The following is a 15,109-nucleotide window of genomic DNA, read 5'->3' on the forward strand; positions in this document are numbered from 1 at the left end:
ATGTAATAAAGAGTAATGAAATAAAACGTATATAAGTATTTTCAGTAATCGCCTTATTGTAAATCAAGTGAATCCTAATTATTAACAAAAATCTATTTTATTTTTATTACAGTGCTTTATGATATACAATGTTTTTTGTTTGATTACCGGGTGAATATACAAACAAATCTGATGGTTTTCCAACACGGGAACAGGTAAGATCTACGGAGCAATCATAACCCAATTGGTGGTGCAATCATTTTATTAAACATTGCCAGTGATTCCACGTGATGATCGCCAACATCCGGAACGGATAGGCACTTTAAGAAGACGTGATTCCACGATAAACGCTAGCTGATGAACTCAATGCATGTTTAAAGTCCTCCAATTTGTGGAAACATGTCAAGGTATTACACTTAAGCAAGAATATGCGTGTCGAGTTGCAAAATGACCAATCTGGAAACATATTCTCTAAACAACTCATTGACATTGGTAATGGCAAATTTCCTATAGACACCTTGACTGGTTGCATTAACTTTCCTCAAAGTTTTTGTCAGTTAACTCTATCAAAAGATGAACTTATTCAAAAGGTGTTTCCAGATGTTGCTCAAAATTACAGAAACCATGATTGGTCGAGCGAACGGGCTATATTGGCTACTAAAAACATAGATGTAAATGAATTAAATTTCAAAATTCAAGAACAAATTACAGGCGAATTGAGGATATATAAATCAGTTGATTCGGCTACTAACCAAGATGATGTCGTTAACTATCAGTCTGAATTTTTAAACTCACTGGATTTATCAGGATTGCCACCTCACAATCTTCAATTAAAGGTTGGATGGGTAGTTATAATGTTGCGAAATATACCAACCGCATTTTTGCAACGGCACACGGCTAGCGATAAAAAAAATTATTGAACAACGTGATAGAAGCAACTATACTGAAAGGAAAGTATAAAGGAGAAGACGTTTGGATACCACGCATCCCAATGATTCCGACTGATGTACCATTTGAATTTAAACGACTACAGTTTGCAGTGCGGCTTGCTTTTGCTATGACCATAAATAAGTCTCAGGGGCAATGATTAGGTGTTTGTGGTATTAATCTAGAAAATACATGTTTCTCACATGGTCAATTGTATGTTGCCTGTTCCCGTGTTGGAAAACCATCAGATTTGTTTGTATATTTACCAGGTAATCAAACAAAAAACATTGTATATTATAAAGCACTACAATAAAAATAAAACAGATTTTTGTTAATAATTATGACTCACTTGATTTACAATAAAGCGATTACTGAAAATACTTATATACGTCTTATTTCATTATTCTTTATTACATCGGTTATTAACCCTATGTTAATAATAATAATAATAATAAATAATTAATCATCTCTACGTTTTGTCATTGAAGCACCCACTTTATAAATATTTGTCGCCTTTAGGTTCCCACTATCCCTTTAGATTATTTTTCAATCAGGTTTGAACCTTAAGTTCCCCTCTTAGTTTGAAGCCCTCTGGCAGATATCCCAGTCCGGGTTTTAGTAGGTCCAAAAGAGTGGCCAAAGTTCTGGAAGCGAAGATACTTAGGTCACCCGAGCTGACCCATACACACCGCCCTATCATCATGGTGACGGTTCCTTTTAGGAGAATTAAAGAAATAAACTGCCATATTCCAAATCTATTTGACAGAACGAAGTCCGCTTAGTATAAAATAAATATTTCAATTTTCAAATGAGTGATGAGTTAAACTGATTCGAAAGCACAGGTTTATTCAAAACTAGTATCCCTAAAAAATTATAAAAATTATCATCTCCGAACTATTTCAGGGCGAGTTGGAACGTACAGAAAATCTGCCAAAACCGATGTTACCGATCGAGATGATCAACAAATTATTACTAAAGATGGCTACACAACAGGAGGACCTGGAGTTACTAATCAGCAAGCTACATTCGGCTCAAAAGGTGGCCCTCAACAACCTCTAGACGCGAACGAGCTGCCTATAGGTGATGAATCATTACCTTGGAGACAAAAAGTAATTCGTAAAACGTACCGAAAAGACTCCACAAGTTTACAAAAAACATTGGTGGAGCAAAAAACGCAGGCTCAACCTTGGACGGAGGAACAAATAGTTTTAAAGAAAACAAAAATAGAAAGAAAAGAGATTCAACGAGAAAAATTAGAAGATGTAGCATTAAAACCTTTAATGCAACCCTTTACAGAAACTGACGATACATCTCTATTATCCCTATCAGAAAATGAAAGAGAAAAAATTAGTCAGCAGGAAGCTTTAGTTAAGAAAGAATGGCGTAAAGAACGTAGACCTGAACAACACTTACAACAACACTTAGAAACTGAAGACAGTACTACGCTTTCCTTAAGCGAACACGAAAAAGTTCAAGCCGATCAAAAGCTCACAGAAAGAGACTGGCGGCGTCAAAAACAAACTCTTGAAAAGAAAGTACATGAAGAAGACACAACTCTATTAAAATTGGACGAGCGAACAATGGAAACAAGTCAACAAGATACAGCAACCAAAGATTGGCGCAAACGTAGAGATAGAGGAGAAGAAAAAATTAAAGAAGATTTCATAAAGGAAACTCAAAATCTGGAAACCGAAGAGAAAGTTCCGCAGGAACCAATTCCCTGGAATCAACAAGAAATTTTATTAAAGAAAACACCTCGACAACGTAAGGAAGTTCAAAAAGAGACTTTGGAAGAAGTGACCCTTAAACCATTCAGAAGAGAATCTGTAACTAGTCAGACGGTTGAAGAAACAACTACTGTCACTACGCAAAGACAACCCGATAAAGTTCATACTGAAGAATCAAGTATATTAAAGTTAACTGACGCTGAAAGAATTGAAGAAACTAGAAAACAAGAAACGAGAGGTTGGCGTAAACCTAGAGAAGAAACTAAACCAGTGGACAAACAGCTGGTTACTGAAGACTCAACTATCTTAAGAATAGATGAAAATCAGAACGTACTAGAGGTGCAACAGGGTGAATCTCGTAGTTGGAGGAAACCTAAGGAAGCAAAACCAAGCGAGCAACCAGAAGACGAAAAGCCCAAAGTAGATGAGCAAAAGCCTGAACCAGTGCCGTGGAATAAAGAACAAATCACTCTTAAGAAAACTCAGATTACCAGAAAAGAACAAACCAAAGAAAGCTTAGAACAGGTAGGTTTAAAACCAACGAAGAAAACAGTGCTAGAAGAGCAAGTAGAAGACAAACAAATTTTGACTCTTAAAGATGACGTAGAGGAAAAACAAGTTAAACAACCTGAAACACAACAGTGGCGAAAACCCAAACAACCTGAAGAAAAACCTATAATAGAAGACAAAGATGTACTGACCGTCACAGAAGAAACTAAGCCAGAACAACAAATTCCAGAAGAGAAACTTATTCCGTGGAATAAACAAAAAATTGAATTGAAGAAAACTCGAAAGGAAGTCAAACATATACAGGAAGATAAAGTTGAAGAAGTGCAACTAAAACCAATTCGAAAGATTCATACGGAAGAAGAAGAAATAATTACTGAAGAAATCCAAGATCAAGACGGTAAGCAGAAAATAATTAAAAAGAGTGTACTAAAGGATCAAAAAAGTATAGAAAAAGATGAAACAAAAACAATACAAAGTTTAAAACCAGACGAGGAAGTAACAGAATATTCAGAAGTAACTCAAGTAACAGCTGAAACTAAATCTTGGAGACAACCAAAGAAACAAAAACCCGAAGAAAAAGAAGATCAGCCAGAAAAACCAATTTATAAAGTTACAGAAGAAGATACTGTACTACAACAACCGGAAGAAGAGATAGTACCATGGAAAAATCGAGCTATTGTTCTTAAGAAAACAAAAATCGAAAGAAAAGAACAGAAAAAAGAAGAAGTGGAAAAAGTTGAGCTTAAACCATTCAAGAAGCAACATATCGAAGATGAAGAATTTATTAGTGATGATCTAGAGAAAGAACCAACAAGACCAGTAGAAGAACATAAAGAGGAAATTGTAGAAACACAAGTAGTTGAAACTAAAGGTTGGCGTAAACAAAGACAACCTCTTAAACCAGAGTTTAAGGACGAGAAGCCAGAAGCAGAGGACGTAGAAGATACGCCCAGCCAAGTATATCAAGTAACAGAGGAAGATATAATTCCACAAAAGCCTAAAGAAGAGGTGATTCCATGGAATAAGCAAGAAATTACATTAAAACGAACTAAGGTTGAGAAGAAAGCACAGGTGAAAGAAGAATTAGAAAAAGTGGACTTAAAACCACATAAGAAACAACACGTAGAAGAAGAAACAATTATAAAGGACGTTATTGAAGACAAAGTAGAGGATGTAGATGTTACTACAGGTAGAAAGGTAATTAAAAAGATTAAGAAAGATAAATCTTTCGAAGAAAAAGACACAAAAATAGAAGAAGCAGAAAAACCGCAATATATAGCGAAAGAAACAGATGTTAAACCTGAAGATTCAACAATCGAAAAAGTTGATGAAGTCAAACAACCTGATACTAGATCTTGGCGAAAACCAAAAAAACCAATTCAACCAGAAGTTGAAGAAAAGAAGCCTGAAAGTGGTACTACAGAACAGCAAAAAGAAGTTTATGAGGTAAAGGAAGAAGAAATTATTCCCCAAAAACCTAAAGAAGAAACAGTTCCTTGGAATAAGCAAGAAATTACATTAAAACGAACTAAAGTTGTGAGGAAAGAACAGCTTAAAGAAGAGTTAGAAACAGTGGACTTAAAACCACATAAGAAACAACACATAGAAGAAGAAACCATTATAAAGGATATTATTGAAGACAAAGTAGAGGATGTAGATGTCACTACAGGTAAAAAGGTAATTAAAAAGGTTAAGAAAGACAAAAAATTCGAAGAAAAGGACATAAAAATAGAAGAAGAAGAAAAACCGCAATATGTAGCGAAAGAAATTGATGTTAAACCTGAAGATTCAACAACTGAAAAAGTTGATGAAGTCAAACAACCTGATACTAGATCTTGGCGAAAACCAAAGAAACCAATTCAAACAGAAGTTGAAGAACAGAAACCTGAAAGTGATACTAAAGAACAGCCAAAGGAAGTATATGAGGTAAAGGAAGAAGAAATTATTCCGCAAGAACCAAAAGAAGAAATAATTCCTTGGAATAAGCAAGAAATTACATTAAAACGAACCAAAGTTGTGAAGAAAGAACAGGTTAAAGAAGAGTTAGAAAGAGTGGACTTAAAACCACATAAGAAACAACACATAGAAGAAGAAACCATTATAAAGGATGTTATTGAAGACAAAGTAGAGGATGTAGATGTCACTACAGGTAAAAAAGTGATTAAAAAGATTAAAAAAGACAAGAAATTAGAAGAGAAAGACATAAAAATAGAAGAAGAAGAAAAACCGCAATATGTAGCGAAAGAAATAGAGGTTAAAGCTGAAGATTCCACAATCGAAAAAGTTGATGAAATCAAACAACCTGATACTAGATCTTGGCGGAAACCAAAAAAACCAATTCAACCAGAAGTTGAAGAACAGAAACCTGAAAGTGGCATTGCAGAACAGCCAAAGGAAGTTTTTGAAGCAAAAGAAGAAGAGACTATCTTCGAAAAGCCCAAAGAAGAGTTAATTCCTTGGAATAAGCAAGAAATTACATTAAAACGAACTAAAGTTGTGAAGAAAGAACAGCTGAAAGAAGAGTTAGAGACAGTAGACTTAAAACCACATAAAAAGCAACATATAGAAGAAGAAACCATTATAAAGGATGTTATTGATGACAAAGTAGAGGATATAGATGTCACTACAGGTAAAAAGGTGATTAAAAAGATTAAAAAAGACAAAAAATTCGAAGAGAAAGACATAAAAATAGAAGAAGAAGAAAAACCGCAATATGTAGCGAAAGAAATAGAGGTTAAACCTGAAGATTCAACAATAGAAAAAGTTGATGAAATCAAACAACCTGATACCAGATCTTGGCGAAAACCAAAGAAACCAATTCAAACAGAAGTTGAAGAACAGAAACCTGAAAGTGGCATTGCAGAACAGCCAAAGGAAGTTTTTGAAGCCAAAGAAGAAGAGACTATCTTCGAAAAGCCCAAAGAAGAATTAATTCCTTGGAATAAGCAAGAAATTACATTAAAACGAACTAAAGTTGTGAAGAAAGAACAGCTGAAAGAAGAGTTAGAAACAGTAGACTTAAAACCACATAAAAAGCAACATATAGAAGAAGAAACCATTATAAAGGATGTTATTGAAGACAAAGTAGAGGATATAGATGTCACTACAGGTAAAAAGGTAATTAAAAAGATTAAAAAAGACAAGAAATTAGAAGAGAAAGACATAAAAATAGAAGAAGAAGAAAAACCGCAATATGTAGCGAAAGAAATAGAGGTTAAAGCTGAAGATTCCACAATCGAAAAAGTTGATGAAATCAAACAACCTGATACTAGATCTTGGCGGAAACCAAAAAAACCAATTCAACCAGAAGTTGAAGAACAGAAACCTGAAAGTGGCATTGCAGAACAGCCAAAGGAAGTTTTTGAAGCCAAAGAAGAAGAGACTATCTTCGAAAAGCCCAAAGAAGAATTAATTCCTTGGAACAAGCAGCAGATTACACTAAAAAGAACAAAGAAAGAAAAGAAAGAACAAGTCAAAGATGAGTTAGAAACTATTGAATTAAAAGCAATCAAAAAACCGGAAGAAGAGGAAGTTGTTAAAGACGAAGGAGTAATATTAGAAACTCCTGAACAGGATACTGAATTGGAAAAAGAAAAGGGCGTTATAAAGGTTAAAAAAGAAAAGAAAATTAAAGAGAAACGTGATGAAATTGACGAGATAGAAAAACCAAAAGAAGTAGCCGATGAAGTTACATATGAATCCAAGGAATCAACAGTTGTGGAAATACCAGAATCAAAAGAATCTGAACCAAAATCTTGGCGGAAACCGAAAAAGACAGAATCGTATGAAGAAGTTTCTCCAGAAAAGCCAGAAATATCAGAAACCAAACCATCAGAAATTTATCAAGTATTGGAAGAAGAATCTCTTTTAAAAGAGACACAAGAAGAAATTATTCCATGGAATAAAGAAGCCATTAAACTTAAGCGTACTAAGGTAGATAGAAAAGAACCTGTTAAAGATGAATTGGAAAAAGTTGAACTTAAACCACTTAAGAAAAAACCTATCGAAGAAACTGTTAAATCCTCTTCATCAGAAGAAGAAAAGGAAGAGGAATTAGAACAGGTAATTGATCAAACGAAACAAAAAACAAAACAGAAAAGAAGGAGAAAACCCAAAACAGAAAAACCAAAGGAAACAGTTGAAGTTTCCGAGGAAAAGGAAACGCAACCCGAGGAGATAAAATCAGACGAAGTAAAAACTCCAGAATCAATTATTATTGAAACCGTTACTGAAGTTGAAGATACTGTAGTTCTAAAAGTAGATGACAAGGAAAAACCCAAACCAAAGACTGCTAAGAAATTCCAAAAAGAAGAAATTACAGCTGAAGAAGTGAAACTGAAACCTGTTGAAAGGCGAGAAATTCCAGAAGAAAAGGAATTAAGTGAAATAGATCAAATTAGTCTAAAACCAATACCTCACCAAGAAATACAAGTTGAAGAAAAACGTGAGAAGAAAATAAAGCCGAAGAAGCCAGTAAAATATGAGGATATGCCAGAAATTGAAGAGGGAGAAAAATATGTTCCTGAAGTGTCCGAAAAAGTTGAGTTTGAACAAAAACCAAAAGAAGCTATTGAAACACAACCTACACCTTGGCGTCGTCAAGAAAAACCAAAGAAAGAAGTGGTGGAAGAAGAAAAGATAGCATTAAAGATTGGAAAGGGTAAAATACCAAAAGAAGAAGAAATCAAAGAAGAAGTTACACTTAAACCTATTAAAAAGTCTCCAAAAGAAAGTGAAGAAATTTCTGAAGTATCTAAACCAAAACAAATACCAAAATCTGATATTCAGCCTAAAGAATACGAGAAGATAGATTTTGATGTTACTCCTAAAGTGACTGAAGAAAAACAACAAATTGTAGATATGAAACCAGTTACTATATCAGAAGAAATTCGCGAAGCAGAACCTGTGCCAGAAGAACCTAAAGCTCCTTGGAGGAGAACTCCAAAAGAAAAACCGATAGAAATTGAAGAAACAAAAGATATGCCAAAGGGCAAAAGGAAACGTCTTCCTGAAGAAGAAAAGGAAGAAATCAAACTTAAGCCAATCTCTAAAGAAAAACCAGAAGCGCCAGAATACAAAACACAAATAGAAGAAGTAAAACTAAAATCATCAGAAGTTATAGAAATAAAGGAATATGATGATCAAATTAAAATAGAACCAGTTGATAAGAAAACAAAGAAAGATAAGAAAACACGACCCAAACCAAAGGAAGAAGGCAAACCAGAATTTATAACAGATGAAGAAACTAAAGAGTTCCAAACAACTACAGTTGAGGAAATTTTAGAAGAAAAAATACAGGAGTTGGTTCCTGAAAAAGCTAAGGATGAAGTAATTGAAGCTCCAGAAGAAACGAAAGTAATTTCTGAAACGGAAATTAAACTTGTAGAAAAGAAAGCTCCTGTTAAACCGACGGAAGTTGAAGAAGAGCAGCCAACTGAAGAGACTGAACAGATCACATATCAAAAAGATATGACCGTTCAAATTACGTCAAAGAAGGTCAAGAAGGATAAGCAGAAAACTGTTTCATTTGACGATAGTCAACCAATTCCAGAATTAGAAATTATATCTCAAAAACGTATTACCGAGACAATAGACAAATTACCCGAAGAAAGTGTTAGAGATGATATCGAAATGCAAGAAAAGACAGTACAGAAGACTGTGACACAAAAAACAATCGAAAAGAGGGTCAAAAAGAAAACTATTGCTCCCAGATTTATTCAAAGAGTTGAGCCTGTGGTTGCGGAAGAAGGAAAACCAGCCACCATAATCTGTAAAGTAGATGGAAGTCCTTTCCCTGATATCACATGGTACAAAAACGAAAAAGTATTTCAAGCCACCGAAAGAGTATACGTTAATATTGTGGAAAATACTGTTACCTTGGAGTTTGCTAAAGTTGAGCCTCAAGATGTAGCTATCTATTCTTGCAAAGCAACGAATTCAGCTGGTGCAGCCACATCTACTGCGAATCTTGTTATCTTAGGTATAAAAAAAGTGTGGCTCAATGTGTTTTGCATAATATAACAGATCGCTAGCAATTATCTTTAATAAATAAAAATTTAATGATTATAACAAATAAGCAACAAAAGGCTCTAATGTTTATCAAGCTTTGCTAGTGATATTGCGGCCGCTAATTCTCTACTTTAAAATAAATTTTCAAACTGCTAATGCTTTTAAAATTTTTGTGTGTTACATTGATATATGTCGGAATCAAATAATTTATTTTATGTTAATTTTACAGAAAAAGAAGAAACTGGGGAAGCTCCACACTTTGTCAAACCCTTACAACCTCAAATAATTGAAGAGACCGAGGTGGCAAAGTTGGAATGTATCGTAACGGGTCAACCAACGCCTAAAGTGTCTTGGTTCAAAGAAGGAAAGCCTGTCAAACCAAGCTCCGAACAAAAAATATCCTTCAACCCTGAAACTGGTTTATCTACATTAGAAATACTAAAACCAACACCACTGGACGAGAAAGTTTACAGTGTAAAAGCTGAAAATAAATTTGGTAAAGCAGAATGTAGAGCTAATTTAGTAATATCTAAATCAGTAGTAGTCTCCAAACCAGTCGTGATGTATGCTCCAAAGATAACAAAGCCAGTGCAGGCAGTTTTAGCCAAGCCGGACGAAGAAATTGTTTTAGAAGCAAGCTTTGAAGGAACACCAACACCTGAAATTACCTGGTTAAGAAACGGCACTGAAATTAAACCCAGTAAAGAATATATTATAGAAACAACGGAAAGTACAACGAAATTAACAATAAAGAAAAATTTGAACAAGAAACAAAAAGGAGGAAAATATGAAGTACGCGCTAAAAATCCAAGAGGTGAAGCTAGATCCTCAGGATCGGTACAGGTGGTTGAGCAACCCTACGATGCACAGCCACCTCGGTTTGTTGAACTTATTAAACCGCAAAAGGCTATTTTGGGAGATGCAATTATATTAGAAGCTGTAGTCGAAGCTATTCCAGATGCAACATTCCAATGGTTCCACGAGACCTTGCCCATAGAAACTTCAGAAACCAGTCGTATCGTTACTAAAGGTAACAAATCCGTTTTATTAATATCACAAGTTACTCCAGAACTTGCCGGTTCAATCACTTGTAGAGCTGAGAACGTAGCCGGCTCAGTAACGTGCACTGCGTCGATAAGAATTATTGAAGAGACTGAATACGAAGAAACCCATGAATTAGAATATCCCAGATTTGTCAAACGACTATCTCCTGTTAGAGTTATGGACGGCGAAAAGGTCGAGTTTAGTTGTGTAGTCACCGGTAAGCCCGTTCCAAAGGTTGAATGGTTCCATAATAACATTCCAGTTAAGGAAGCCAAGGATGTTGTCATTTATCAAGACACCGAAGGTTTATGCACGCTGGCAATAACTGAGGTTTTCCCGGAAAATGCTGGGGAATACACATGCGTAGCGGCTAACCGAATCGGTGAAGCTATTTGTAAATCCTCATTGATTGTAGAAGCTTATGAGTACGTTCCTGATTCCGAATTGGGCCACATGACCGGCTCCGAAGAGGATCTTTTGGCAGACAAGGTACGTTGATTTATAAATAAATTCTGAACTCTTTTCTTCACCATTTGCATAAAAAACCTGGCTTCATGTTTTCTTATTATAAAATTGACATTTTACTGTTGTTGATAAGCTGTTTCGGTTGTTTACTCATGAATGTCTTGTCAAATAAATGGATCGAGTAGGGCGGAGCACACTAGTTCGCTCCCAAGGTCAAAAAACCCTCTTAATTACATACTAGTTCGCTCCGAAAACCATAACCTAGTTCGCTCCCGTGGTCAAGCGGATTAAGTATTTACCTATTAAGTTCTAGGAAAATTAACACCAGGAAAATAGGTACTGCGACTTTTGTATTTTATATTAGAAATTATATCAAATATTGGTAGTTACATATTTATATAAATACAGTGATAAGCGCGCTAATAACCGGCAAAATAACGTAAACGATGGAAAACATATGAAGTTGTAAGATAAAAGAGATGAAACTAGTAGAGATGAGAAATTTAGCGATAGAAACCTATAAATTTACATTCTATTCACTGTTTCCCACCTTTAGACGTATCAGAGGAGGATGTCAATTAAAACTGTCACTGTCACAGCGGTAGTTTCCAAACTCTTACGTCTAAAGGTGGGAAACGATAAATTAAATGTAAATTTATAGGTTCTATCGCTAAATTTCCCATCTCCACTAGTTTCATTTCTATTTATCTCACTTACTTAATATGTTTTCCATCTTTTGCGTTATTTTGACGGTTATTAGCGCGCTCATTACTGTTATGTATTTTGAAAAATGTTAGTGATTGATTTAGAAATTATATTAGAAATTTTGAATTGTTTTTAAAGATTACTGAAATAATTTTTGTGCCTATTCTAAAATATAGGTATAAGATTTCTAATAAGAAAGCAATACAAGTGTAAAAACTAACATAATATGGGATATTTTCTACCATTACAAAATTAAACAAATATAAATTAAAACGAGGCATTTATTTCGCTAAAAATCTAAATGAAATACATTTGACAAAATCAAATCTACTAATAGACTACTAATTACCTACCAATCTTTTCAAAGAAATATATCAATTGCAACTTCTGATACGGAAAAACCCAATCAAATATTGAACAAGGGAATATTAGCTCTAACATCATAATACATGTTTAAAAACATGTTTAATCATTAAACATGTTTAAACATTAAACATGTTTAAAAAAGACTCATTCTTTTTTAAACAATGATGGTAGTGTTGTATTAATAGGTACATACAAAGTTTGAGAAGACATTATTCAAATATCTTTTCTAAGAAATATATGGCCGGAGCGAATTTACCTATGCCCCTTTTCTGTGGGGTATTAAAATCTGACCGCGGGAGCGAACTAGTATACACCCCAGTAGGGTCTATACTGTTTTTGCTCGGTAACACTTCATTGTGGGCTTTGATGTAGAATGTAGAGGGAAGACTAGGGGGAAATATGATTTTGATCTCTGTCTAAGTGGAAACATAATGGAAACCTCTGTTAGTATCGCTCGCTATTTTTGTAATCATCATCATCATCAACCTATATGCGTTCAATGCTTGACATAGGATCTGTAATGCCTCCTTGTTTGTGTAATAAAATAATGACTGCATTGTTCCATTGAGAAGGAGTTTTTTCTTGGTAGATGCATCCACCCAGTTTGATCGATTCGATTACTACTCCGTCATCAGCAGCGGATTTTTTATTTTTCATTTCAATTTTGTATATCTTCTTCTTGATGTGCCTATCCGTTACGAATGTTGGCGATCATCATGGCAATCTTTATCTTATCTGCACCAGAGCGGAAAAGTTGCACAGATGTTGTATTGAACCAGATTCTGAGGTTCTTTAACCAAGATGTTCTTCTTCTTCCTGGATCTCGTTTTCCAAATATTTTCCCTTGCAGGATGGTTTGAAGGAGAGCATATCTGGATTCATTTCGCATAATATGTCCGAAGAACTGTAACTCTTGAGATTTGTTGGTGGTCAGTACCTCTCGGTTCCTATTCATTCTTCTGAGGACCTCCTTATTTGTGACTCGGTCAGTCCACGGGATCTTAAGCATTCTCCGATATAGCCACATCTCAAATGGTTCCAGTTTTCTGCACATCATATCTTCGTTCAAAGTCCACGATTCAACACCATAAAAAAGGACAGAAAAGACGTAGCATCGCAGCATTCTTACTTTTGTATCAAGAGAGAGGTTGTGACTCTTGAAGAAGGCCCTCATCCGATTAAAGGTGAATCTAGCTTTTCCGATGCGGAAATTTTGTAATACTAACTATAAATTTTTCCGTATCTGTATTTGTATATTCCCGCATGTATGCGAAAAATTTTGAGGATGTTACTCATCAAATTCATTGTAAAAAAATTTTCCGACAATTTAAATTTTGGTCATTTTAGAATTATTTTTAAAAATGTCCTAAGCTGTAGTTGAACAGAACATCGACAGGAGGACAATCAGGATGATAAAATGGAGGTCACGTGTGACAAAATCAAATATGAGAAGACCAGCATTAAGATAGCTGGATATTATTCAAAAAATAGTTGCAGAAACTGAATAAAAGTTGAAGAAGAACATAAAAATGATGGAGAAGCCGGTTTTTATTGAACAATATATCTTATTATTATCCTCATTACTATACTGCTTCTTCTTCACTTTAGGACAAATTTTCTGTACCTGTAGGAAGACAGTTGTTCGACATTCTAGTTTTCACCACTTATTTTATTTCACCTCATTAAATTATTGTAGTTGTTGTGATAAATATTTTTCATTAAAATTAAAATCAACTTACTTACTTTCTTTTGTACTTGTAGACTATAAGTGAGACTGATTACTACCCATCAGACAGTGACGTAGAATGTGCCCCCAAGATTATCAAGAAGTTGCCTCAGGTACTCACAGTGAAAGACGGAGAAGTTACCAAGTAAGTATGATGTATTTCTAAAACAAATAAAGCTTTATGAACTAAAACTGAAAGTCTAATTACAATAATTGATTAATTTCTTACATATATTATAATCTTACTAAGCTTACGCCTAGAATGTGAACCAAAAATGGAATTTCTGGAAAAAAATTTAAAAAAAATGTAGAATACGTATAAAAGTTATGCTTCTTATATTTAGATAATAAATAATAATAACTCAGATTATTATTATTTAGATTAAACATTTCATTTAAAGATAAAACATAAGATAGGGAGATAAAAAACATTTCAGTGATGGTATTACTGATGACAATACTAATTGTAGTGATCAGAATAAAACTAGGTTTAGTAACTATTAAAATATATATATATATATATATATATATATATATATATATATATATATATATATATAATATATATATATATATATATATATATATATATATATTGAAATGATTTCAATATGTTAAAAAGGATACAACTTAAATGGATTTTATATGAGTTTGTTGTTCATGAATTTCATGAAGCCATCACAATGTGGGTTCGACTCTGAAATAAAAGAGAGAAAAAGATTAGTAAATTGTTAAATAAATTAATTTTGACTTACCTGGTATAGTGTTAATAATTTCTGAATAGTATAGTTGCCTAGTGTATAGGTGAATCGTCTAAACCTTAAAAAGAACAAAAAGAAGAATTCTTAAAAAATATTTAAACATAGAAATTTTGAAAACGTCAGAAAATAAACTGTCAAGCAAGTCTGTGGGAGCTAAATTAATAGGGGTTTTGTTAAATAAGAAATTACAATGATGTGGAGATGAAAATAATAAATTGTATTAGCATTGTAATAGAATAAGTTTTATATCTGAACATTTTTTTTTATAAATTCCCAAATTAGATGTGATTAAAGTGATTATGAGAAATTAATGTGGATTGACAAATGTGTCAGAACAGGACAGTTTTATGGTTTAAAAAAAATAGAAGAAAAAAAGAAAAGAACGTTGGTTGCTGTTAGCAACGAAGGAGAGATTTTGCGGGAGGCCGACAAGAAATTTTGAAAGGAGAGTCCTGAAATTGTGGAATAGGTCGGGAGTGTTTTTTTAACTCGTCTAAAGAGAATTTTAGTTTTTCCACAGTTTCCACAGCAGAGATATCCAGAATTTGTTCCAGAGAGTAAGAGAAACAATTTAACTTATAAATTATTATTGGAGTACAGAAATGTCATTTAAATTGAGAAAATTAAAATTCATGAATTAACATAATTGCGATAGGCCTTAAAAAAATTGAAATATTAATGATCATTAAATTAAAAATAGAATAGTACGTACCTTAACTTCCGAAGAGAGGATTGATATTCCAGTTTCACCAATTATTTTGCGAGTAGTTAGTTTTCTTTAAATAAATCAGAACTGTTTTAAAGTAAGGTTGGATAATAATTTTGGGGATCATTTGAAATTTTGATTATATTTGAATGCAAGTTAAAAGTCAGCGGAATAAAGTGTTCAT

General features: G+C 33.7%; 1 protein-coding gene across 1 annotated transcript in view; it reads left to right on the top strand.

Moving 5' to 3' along the window:
* The window catches only part of LOC140451278 (uncharacterized), an 862,244-nt gene that overhangs the window by 759,201 nt on the left and 87,934 nt on the right, over positions 1–15,109 (top strand). The window contains 3 exon segments of the mRNA XM_072545021.1: positions 1,810–9,123; positions 9,382–10,685; positions 13,494–13,603. Coding sequence (XP_072401122.1) covers positions 1,810–9,123; positions 9,382–10,685; positions 13,494–13,603 — 8,728 coding nt within the window.

The sequence above is a fragment of the Diabrotica undecimpunctata genome, chromosome 9, assembly GCF_040954645.1.
Source record: "Diabrotica undecimpunctata isolate CICGRU chromosome 9, icDiaUnde3, whole genome shotgun sequence".
Lineage (NCBI taxonomy): Eukaryota > Metazoa > Arthropoda > Insecta > Coleoptera > Chrysomelidae > Diabrotica > Diabrotica undecimpunctata.